At 36.2% G+C, this 10,827-nt stretch overlaps 1 protein-coding gene across 3 annotated transcripts; it reads left to right on the top strand.

The window, feature by feature from the left end:
- The first annotated feature begins 3,952 nt into the window (after positions 1 to 3,952).
- LOC125219684 (protein PAT1 homolog) lies at positions 3,953 to 10,460 on the top strand. Of its 3 annotated transcripts, none has more exons than XM_048121730.1 (6): positions 3,953 to 4,104; positions 4,539 to 4,636; positions 5,184 to 5,329; positions 6,757 to 6,813; positions 7,299 to 7,362; positions 7,860 to 10,460. In XM_048121730.1, the coding sequence occupies exons 2-6, from the start codon at positions 4,555 to 4,557 to the stop codon at positions 9,935 to 9,937; spliced, it is 2,427 nt and encodes an 808-aa protein (XP_047977687.1). In that variant the 5' UTR covers positions 3,953 to 4,104; positions 4,539 to 4,554; the 3' UTR covers positions 9,938 to 10,460. The 3 variants fall into 3 exon arrangements, with proteins under 3 accessions (XP_047977687.1, XP_047977685.1, XP_047977686.1); XM_048121728.1 differs by having other exon boundaries at positions 7,857 to 10,460; XM_048121729.1 differs by having other exon boundaries at positions 3,960 to 4,104; positions 4,200 to 4,636; positions 7,857 to 10,460.
- Positions 10,461 to 10,827: the final 367 nt, after the last annotated feature.

Raw genomic sequence — 10,827 nt, 5'->3', positions numbered from 1 at the left:
TCATGATCACCACAGCTGTCAACTGCGCTGCGACCCGTTGGTTCATTTTCACAGTAATTAAATCCATCTTAATTTGTGATGACTTTTATATATTGATTTTGTAAAATGTCAATCGAAATAAAAAGATCAAAGATTTAAAAAAAAGTTGAAAAATGTAAAAATAAAATTTTGAAAACTATGTCGTAGGACTAATTTAATTGTGTAAAATGAATGCATGATCATATATATTAATAAACAAAGGTATTGGGGATGTGAACTAAACTACAAGCTTTTCACCCACTTCTCTTTTTTTTTCTTCAAAATATACAATATAGATATAGACTAATGATGTTCTAAAATTCGATACTCATTTCATGTGTATTTAGTTTGTTTTTACTACAAAAATATCTATAATATATTATAAATTTTTATGTGTTTTGACTACATACTTTTAGATAATTCAGTTATAAAATATCTAGACATTTTTATTGGTGAATCACCATCTATTAATGTTGAAGATGTTGATGGAGTTTGTGATCTACGATGATTTTACAATTGTTAAGGGCTATATTTGTATTGATTTAATAACAATTGTTTAATTTTAGTATGTCATTGTCTATAGACTATATTCATATCAATTGGTTGTGTTGGTCAATATGTTAAGTTTTAATGTTAAAAGAGGCTTATGAGAATTTAGGAATGCATAGTACTAACAAATTAGAGTCGAAACCACAAGCAAAAGGCATGCCTAGCGGTCAGATGGATTCTTGCACCATGCTAACCCAGCAGTCCGCTTGAACATCAGCCGGAGAGACCATAGCCTAGCTAGCGGGTGGCTTACTTTGTTGAAAGTAAACCTAGCAATCCACCTAAAAAGCATAATTTTCATTGTTTCTTTGTATAAGGATGCTTAGGGTTCGATTGGTTGCCTATATTGGAAAATGTAGGAAATCTACTTTACAATCCTTTCCAACTTTTCATGATAGAGATAACTAACCCTATTCATTGTTTGGTTGCAGGTTAGAAATTCTTCCGCCACATTTTTGTTTTTTTTTTCAAATAGGCAAATAATAGAATATGCAACAAAAAAGACCACTATATCCCTTGAATTAATCTGTAAACCCCATGTTACCCTTGAACCCTAATTTAGCGGTAAAAAGAGGCAAAAATTTCAGAATCCCGCCACCATATTTTTCATCCATTCAACAAATATTAAAATTTCAGTCTCCCCTCTCTCATTTTCATTGACAGCGTAGAACTATTGGAAAACATCCTACCAATCACTGCGTGTGAGTTCGAGCTCTAAGGACAAAGCACAAACTTGGGTCCATCCAAGTAGATCTAAAACGTTTACCGGTGAGAGTCGATTTAATTAGGATTGTGAAGAAATCGATACCTTCCGAATCAAGTCCGTATCAGACATGTTTGAAGCCTATCGCGTCGTCCTCGTCAAGGGAGCACAACGAGTTGCGCGTGGTTTCTTTTTTCCCAATTTCGGTTTGCCCAATTTCTGTTCGCCCTAATTGGGCATTAGATTTCGTCTCCCTCACAATTAAATCAGATTGCAATTTTGCTGAAGTAGATGAAAGGTAAATTGATAAAATCTAATTTAGCATTAATTTTTGCATCCATAGATACAACTGTATCGCAGGGGTGGTGGGGGGTTAGAGATAGCTCAAAAACTTGGTTAACTATCCAAAAAACTGAGACGGGTCAGGATATTTTTCCGGGTCAATAAGCTTTTCCCAAAAGTGAACCAAACAGAGGAAAACGCAAGAAAACATTCCACTAACCTATTGTTTCAAGGCAACCAATCAAACCCTTATAGGTCGTTTCTCTCCAACTATGCAAGGATGCCTATAGCTAGGTTTTTATATAGTTTTTTTTTTATGTTTTTCATGTCATTCTTTAATTTATTTTTAAGTTATCTGTCTATAGATAGCTGAATCCTTGGTTAGCTAAATCCTAAAAGAACTGTAGATTTTGCTAGCAGTTAACTTTGAATTTTTTTCTAATAATTTATATAACGTCCATACCTCATTTTTATTTTAATAGATCATAGTCATCATGCTTTGTTGTGTTTTATGAGACTTTGAGAAATTAGTATTAACCATTTCAACACATAAATTGTTAACACCGAGTCAATAATAACTAAAGATATTTGTGAATCAGTTTAGAGGGCACAATGGTTTTAGAAGATTTAGAAGATGCTACAATACTCATGATTCGTAATAGTGTCAAGTTTATAATCAACGATCACGGATTTTAAGAAATGTAAAGAAAAATTAATTTGAAAAGTTAGTGGAACGTGACGCACTTTTTTATATTAGTTTTATAATAAAATGTGATTGAAGTGAGTTAATGGAATGTGAGACCTATTTATCATTTATGGTAAAAAAAATGAAATGTGATAATTATTATGGGACGGACCGAAATGAAAAAAAGTGACAATTATTGTGGGAACGAGGGAGTATGTGATATTAGTGATAGTTTTAGTAAAACAAATCACGGGTAATATTGGATTTGCAAATTCAGTTCAGTTATTATATGTACAAAACCAAAGTCACATACATATGCACATCGCAATTTATTTTATTATTCTTATTTAAATTATGTCTTAGTTACAACACTAGACAAATTATTCTTGTTCTAACTAGTGTTTGAATTTTACATATGCCCATCGCAATTTATTTTATCATTCTTATTTAAATTGTGTCTTAGTTATAAAACTAGACAAATACTAAAACATGCTTGATATTAAAAAACCATGTACTAAAATAAAGAGAGAGAAAAAAAAATCCGCAACCGGATTCCGCATCGGAAACCGCCGCCCGCGAACGGCGAGCAGTGATTGCACGGTTGCCACCGCCCCCACGTCCCCCTAAATGCCCACTTGCAATAGCGCCGACAATTTCGCCGCACATAGTCGGCAAAAAAAAAACACTATTGTAAATGTTCTTAGCACTAAAAATACTATTAACTGAACTCTACGTCTCGACTATTCCCATTTTATGCGTTTTGGATCTTTTAACTTATAACCTTTAAGTAAGAGTTGAACCCGTCAATGATTTATATCTTAGTTGTATTGAATAGAGCCCCCGAAACGTGTGAAGCTTATCTTAGTCACATAACATAACCCACTTTCTGTCATTTATCTTATCCAATTGATGTTGGATGTGTATACCTTTATTTTTTGTTTACTTGTTCTTTTTTATTTGAATTTCGTATTCACTTTATCCAACCATAAAAGGTGTGATCGAGTTTTTAAGAGCACTGGCTTTCACTTGGTAGTCATTAATATAATTACTCATATGAGATTATCACACCAGAAAATAACTTAATAATTAATTAAATCGTATGATAAAATTAACGATTTTTTTTATATGAATTTATTTGCCGCCACCCTCCCGTGTTTTGGGCCAATCCTGGTCGGGTTGCGGGTCAATCTAGTGCAGACTAATCGGGTCAATCATAGGTTGCTACCGATAAGATTAACATGTAATCAATCCAATAAATAAGGAAGAAAATTAGTTACATTCGTAAATTGTAAAATATTTAATTATGATAAATTTGCGATATATGCTTAAACTCAATCATAAACATGATAAAATACTAATATTTGAGATATTTCGTGAATTTTTAATGCATATTTTAGAAATTTAAATATAATTTAAAGTTTTTAATTTATTTATTAATTATTATATTAATAATTTTTTTCCGGGGTTATCTAGTTTCCTTTTGTAGTTTTTTATATTTAAATTTATAAAAAATTTATTTTGGAATAACATGCAGTAGTTTTTTTTTTTTTAAATTTGTGAAATTGAGTTGCTGAAAAAATGGGGTGAGACTGATTATTTTGGGTTAGTGTGGATGATCAAATCAATTATTCCATCAACCGATTATTTTAAAAAAAGTAAACCAAACAATAAGTAATTTCCCAATATCTGAATATTTGCACAGAGATATAAATAAATAAAAATAAAAATAATCATTCTAGGGTTCCCAAATCTAATCGCCATCATCGGCGACCAGAGAGATTCCAATCCACAATTTTACAGCTCTATACTTCCTCACTATTCCATCATCATTATCTGTATTCAATCGATTCAGCTACGCCTCGTCGAGGTAATTTCTATGCCACATCAAACACCTTCTTCAAATCCCCCACTTTACGAAATTCACCATTTCTGTTAAACTGTTTGGGGCTTTTCCAATTCAAGGATCTTCGCTCAACTCCCGCACCTCAATCCCCACCGCAACCCACACCTCCGACCACATCACGAATCGCAAGGAAGTTGCTCAACTTCGCGCCTTCTAATTTGAATCTCCCTTTTCCAGAAGCCCTAGAAATTTTGTCTAGAATTTAGTTGCACACTCCTCCATCTCTTAGATTTAGATTTGACGCTTTGACCTACATACATGTAGCTTCTAGGGTTTTGTAGTTTCTAGCAACTACTTATCCAAGTTCGGGAAATTTGCAAAATATATTGGGGGTTATTGTTAGCTGTGTAATAGATTTTATTGTTTTGCTTCATGGCAATTTATTTTTAATTGATTAGAGCATATAATTTCGAAATGGATGGATACGAAGGCAGCGGCAGTGTTAGCGATTCATCCAAGCTTCAGGATCTTAAACCTTTTGGCTCAGCCCCAACAGGTTAGTTGTGAGCTTATCTTTGTTGTTGATTTTGTAGTTTAAAGCTTGTATTTTGTGTGGATATGGCTGTAATTATTTCTTTAAGCATTGGCATATTGATTTCAATATTTCGTTATGTCATACAACTTGTTCATTGAATGTGAAAGTGCTGTGAATGCTCTACTCCTATGCACATTTACTAAGATGTATCGGGATAGTTGTGATTTTAATATCCATTTGTCATGCACCATGCACATTTCATCAGTCGCTCCATAAATTCTGCTAAGACATAATTTGCTGTTATACCTGAGACCTGACCTTGCGGAAGTTTTACTTGCTAGTGGTTGTCTTTCAATTGCTTTTGGAAGACGGAGCTAAACTCATTTTTGAGTTTGACTTTTTTTTTTTTTTAAAATTTTCTTGAAATTTTAGCTGGCTGTTGCCCTTGTCCGACTATTGCATTCGAAGAGCTTTTTTGTTCTAATATAATGATCTTGATGATGAAGGTTCCTAAAATGTGGCTCTGGTGTTTATTCTTTTTTTAGAAATCCTCTGTTTGGTGATGCAGGGGGTGCACTGTTTGATGCGTCACAATATGCATTTTTTGGCAATGATGTTGTGGATGAAGTTGAGTTAGGGGGACTAGAAGATGAAGAAGATGATGTTGCTCCAGTTGCGTTTGAGGAAGAGGACTTTATATTTGAGGGGGAACAGGTTACTTTTTAAGTGCTGAACTATGTGTATTATAGCCCTTGTCAGCCTCCTCTGTGGGTGTGGATGGGGCGTGAATTTAGTGTATTTATATTTTTAACTTTACATTATTATAAGCCCATTGTTAGGGGTCTATAATTTTGACATTTTCATATGGATTTTGCTTGGTTCTAAATTTGTTGCTGGGCTTGTTGTACGAAATTTCTTGCGTGTATGCTTGAGTTGATGCTTTCCATGTACCAGCAAATAACTTGAAATTCAGTTGCTAGATTGCTCTATATTAGTAGTCCTTTGTTGCCTTTTACTCATCTTGGTGTTTACATATTTGTTAATTTGTTAATAACTTAATATGTATGTACAATTGTACATGGCTTCTGACCTTCACCTAATCAGTGTCATTTTTTTGGGATATGTGCACTTTTGCATAATCTGTTATCGTGTGCTATGCTACTGATTAGCACACTTGTTCTCTTATTGCATGCATGGTTGCATAGTTATTACTGCTGATTCTTGTGAGTGTTGCTACAAAAGCTGCCTTTCTGCAGGCTGTAAACATTTACTCCTTTTATTGGCTGGAGTTTATGTGTTTTGAGGTGGAATGGTTGGTTTGGTTTTCTCAGAATTTCTACTAACTAGTTTTCTTTTTGGATTGAATTATATTTTGGTATTGAATGTACAATCACGGGGTAGTAAAAAATAAGGCTCATGAAGAAATCCACAGATATAGTGATATGCTCATTTTGCTTGATTGCTCTTGACAGCCTTTGATGATTAGAAAATCCATGTTTGTAGAATGGCAGCAATTTACATAAAGTATTTCATGTTTTCTTTGCTTTTTTTGTAGCTGTGTTACGGGCCTCTTAATAGCAATGGTTAGTATAATTATAATTTCCATATGTATGCCCTTTTCACATTTCGGTGCAATAAATATAAAGTTGGGCTGATTTTTGAAATTGTGTATTCCTAAGGTACTCTTAAAAGACCTAGGTTAGTTGCTTTGCTACTTTCTTTCTATTTGAGTGTGTTGATGTAGGATATCATTATGCTTGCTGCTTTCTTTCTTTTTTAATGTGTTGATCATTGATGTGCGATATCATTATGTTTGCTGGATGAGCTTATGCCTGTGTTTCTGATAAGTACTATAAATCTATATAGAGATATTTCCAGTCTGAAAACGTTGTTGTTGCATTATTATAGCGTTGCTGACACATTATGTGGTGTTACCAATGTTAAAAGTTGTTTTACATGCTATCGTGCTTGTTCTTCTCACATGCATTTAGAGCATTTCTAGATGTTAAGTTTGCACTTTCCAAGTTAGGTGATATCCTATTGATGCTTAAGTAATAAGAGTGACATGTCATCACCATTCAATAACATGACTTGCCCATTTGGGATTGTACTTTATTCTCTCTCTGTTATATGTTCTGCAGGGAGGTGGGTTGGGATCTCTGGCTGAAATTAGTGATCTTTCAAATACATTTTCGAAGGTGAGGTATCGAATTTGTGGAGAATTTCGTTTAAATGCTTATCAATTTCAGATAATTTTCAGTTCTCGAATATGCTTATATTATATTTCTATATCATTTTCTTCTCTACATTCTCTGTCCACCTCCTCCCCTTCTCCCACGAAGTGTTGTCCTTTAAGGGCTAATTCACTACTCTAATATTCAAACTGATTGTACCAGTTGGTTGAGCCTTGTTCCATTGTGCGTGATTAAGTTTCTGTTTGAACCTCTCTCTTTAATTTCCCTTCCTTGTACTAGCCATTTCTTCTTATAATTTTATTGGATAATTTGGAAAGTATTAATACCATATATGTTCAATTACCTCCAGAAGTGTTTTTTTTTTTTTTGACATACGATCATTAGATGAATGCTCTCTGGTGCTCATGTTTCATAGTTCTTGTTTTGACCTTAAATTGCCTCTTGTACCTTATGAACTTATTATGTATTACTTCTGTTTCTATGTATAGTTGAACAATGTTGTCAGTGGGCCAAAAAGTGCAGGAGTTCGTCCAGACTGGGATCCCAGAGAAAGTAAGTTCATCTAGGTAGATTGAAGTTGCTTTTCCATAACATTATTTTATTCTGCCTACTATCAGTTCCTGAAAATTGATTGAAGTTAATAGTCTGATTTACTCTGTCACCAGTAAGTTTACATTAACATTGGTTTACATTAAAATTGATTGAGCACACTCTTATGGGATGACGGGAGTATATGCTATTACATTTTCCCTTAAAATTAGTGAACTATATAAAAGGGATAATAAGCAGTCAATCTTGTAATAAATAGAGCTCTTTTATGGAAGTAGTAGTAAATTAGTTCAACCACAGATGGTTTCTAGTAATAATCAATGTGTATTGCATGTAGTCTTGATTTTTGGGATGTAAATGGTATCATGCTAAGGTTCTCGGTGATGTAGATTACGATTGGAAGCTCCACCAAGGCTAAAACAAAAGGATACTGTCCTAGTATGTGTTATTTTTCAGAAGTTTTTACTCAATATTGTCTTTGCTCATGTGTTTTCCTGCAGGTTCCTCTGCTGTTGAGTGGGTGCAAGGGCCAGACAACACTAACTGGCTCGATCGGCGTAACTTTAATGTTGAAACCACTCATGAAACGGGTCAATTGTCCTCACAACCTTATTCCTCTTTCCGGATCATGGAATCCAAGTCATTGCACAGAACATCATCATACCCTGAACAGCAGCAACAGCAGCAGCAGCACCCATATGAACCACAAAATCTACATCATAACTATTCCAGCGAACCGAATCTTATTCAAAAACCACCATTTACTTCATATCCACCACCTGGTCAGTCCAACCATCCTAATCATGCGAACCACTCTAGTGGCCACCAATTGCCTATTTCTTCATCCAATCCTTCACCATACAATAATACTCAGCATCAATTGACTGGCTTGTCTCCTGGGGCCCAATTTGGTGGAAACTTACCTCAGTTACCTCATGATTTGCCTGTCAATGGTCGACTTCAGAACCAATGGGCGAATCAGAATAGTTATCCTGGTGATCGTCCTCTCCTCCCGGGCAATGTTGCTACTCAGCAGCTATCCCATCCAAATGGCTTAATGCGCTCACAGTTGATGCCTCCCCAGCATGCTCAGCAAATCAGAAGTCAGCATCCATTTCCACCATCATATGGTCATCCATCAGGGTTGCAGTCTCAACTATTCAATACCCGGCTTTCTTCTTCACCACCTATGCTGAACAACTTTGACGTACATGGGTTCCCTGATTTGAGAGATCAAAGAGCTATGCTGATGCCGAGAGGTAGACAAGGAATGCGCTATCCTCATCAGGGCCCAGATTTTGGTAACCAGAGGGGTAATACTAGCTGGCCGAGGTTTAAGTCGAAGCACATGAGTGCAGATGAACTCGAGAATATTCTCAGAGTACAGCTTGCTGCTACCCATAGCAATGATCCATATATTGAAGATTACTATTATCAAGCTTGTCTAGCTAGAAAATCTGCCGGTGCTAAACTGAGGCACCATTTTTGCCCAACTAATTTGGTGGATGGTTCTTCGAGGGCCCGTGCAAGTGATGAGCCACATGCTTTTCTCAAGGTTGATGCTCTTGGAAGGGTTAATTTCTCCTCAATACGCAGGCCTCGCCCACTTCTAGAAGTTGACTCCCAATTATCAAGTGGGGCTGGTGGTGAAACAAAACCAGTTGAGAAGCCTTTGGAGCAGGAGCCTATGCTTGCAGCTAGGGTGACTATTGAAGATGGCATTTGCCTACTACTTGATATTGATGATATTGACAGGTTTATGCAGTTTAATCAGTTACCAGATGGTGGGGCGCAGCTGAAACAAAGGAAGCAAATTCTGCTTGAGGAAATTGCATCATCATTCCATCTGATTGACCCACTTGGGAATAATGGCAATGCTGTGAATTTGTCATCCAAGGATGACCTTGTTTTCTTGAGATTAGTTTCTCTTCCAAAGGGTAGGAAGCTTCTTTTAAGGTATCTTCAACTTCTTTTTCCCGGCGATCTTGCTCGAGCTGTCTGTATGGCCATATTCCGAAATTTGAGGTTCTTTTTTGGAAATCTTTCTCCTGATCCTGGTGCATCCATGACAACTGAAAACCTTGTGAAGACTATATCTGCTTGTATCCATGGTATGGAGCTCAAAGCACTTGCAGCCTGTCTTGCATCAGTGGTCTGTTCAGCTGAGCATCCTCCTTTGCGTCCAGTAGGGAGTCCTGCTGGAGATGGGGCTTCGGTCCTTCTTAAATCTGTTCTTGAGAGGGCAACTGAGCTTATGACGAACCCCCATGCTGCTGATAGTTGCAGCATTTCTAACAGGGCTTTCTGGCAGGCCTCTTTTGATGCGTTCTTCAGCCTTCTTACAAAGTACTGTTTCAATAAATATGACTCTATTGTGCAATCCTTCCTCAGCCAGGGCTCACCAGACACAGTTGCCATTGGGGCTGATGTAGCCAAAGCAATTAGCAGAGAAATGCCAGTTGATCTCTTACGTGCAAGCCTCCCCCACACAAGCGACCAGCAGAGAAAACTGCTACTGGAATTTGTGAAGCGGTCTATGCCTGTGGGTGGTCTGAGTGGAGGAAGTGGTAGCTCATGATCACCCGTGTACCTCTCTTTTGGCAGGTACCCTATCAGATGACCCTCAAGTGTTACAAACCACTTGCCGCACCCTTGAAATGAATTCTATTGGCATTTTTGAATGTATAAATTTGAACTTGGCTAAGGTTGGTCAAGCAAGTCACCTCCATCAGCTCTAAGCTGGAAAGATGCTCGTCATCCAAGTTGGTTTTGTTTTGCAATGAGTTTCACCATCTCTCATTGTACCGGTGCATGGTGGGATGAAATTCTAAGTTGGCTCTCTGTGGACTGTATTTTATCGTCCTCTTTTTTCGTTTTACTCAATAGCTTACATTTGTCGCTCTGTTGTGCAAATCGTGAATGGCTTTTAGAGTTAGAATTGTAAAGTTGGAAAAAAACATGTTGTTCCTTACTCCTGAGCTTTTACATCTCAAATAGGGGTGGGGAAAGTATCTGCTGTACTTCACCTATGTTAAGTGAGCTTGCTCTTCTGTTTTTCGTCGAATATGAACTGGCTAATAATTTCTCTTTGAGACTTCTGAGATATGGTGTCTGAAGATCCTTACTCTGTTTTACTATTGCTGTTCACAGCTTTCTAGTGTTGTTTCACCAAATTGAGGCAATGTGAAGCTTTGATTTGAGTTTATGGTCTTATAGGTTGTTATTTTTTGCAGAGGCAAGTAGTTACTAGTATGTTGTACTATAATATAATGATTTTGTGCTGATTAGTGTCATAAGACAGAACCATTTCTTTTTTCTAAATCAGAGAATGATAATCATTTTATTTTCAAAAAGTTCTAAATTATGCTCGAGATCGATTAATTATAGTACATAAATTTTAAATATTATCAAATTATTAAATTCATATACATTTGAGAGATGGTGTAACTGGCAATTTCACTAAATTCA

Source organism: Salvia hispanica, chromosome 4 (assembly GCF_023119035.1).
Source record: "Salvia hispanica cultivar TCC Black 2014 chromosome 4, UniMelb_Shisp_WGS_1.0, whole genome shotgun sequence".
Lineage (NCBI taxonomy): Eukaryota > Viridiplantae > Streptophyta > Magnoliopsida > Lamiales > Lamiaceae > Salvia > Salvia hispanica.
Note: the sequence above shows the minus strand (reverse complement) of the source record. Positions and strands in the feature narration are given on the sequence as shown.

Coding starts and splice junctions, on each gene's coding strand:
- LOC125219684 (XM_048121728.1), top strand. CDS start 4,555: ATGGATGGATACGAAGGCAGCGGCAGTGTTAGCGATTCATCCAAGCTT. Junction 6,814..7,298: donor TTTCAAATACATTTTCGAAG/GTGAGGTATCGA, acceptor TTCTATGTATAG/TTGAACAATGTTGTCAGTGG. Junction 7,363..7,856: donor AGACTGGGATCCCAGAGAAA/GTAAGTTCATCT, acceptor TGTGTTTTCCTG/CAGGTTCCTCTGCTGTTGAG.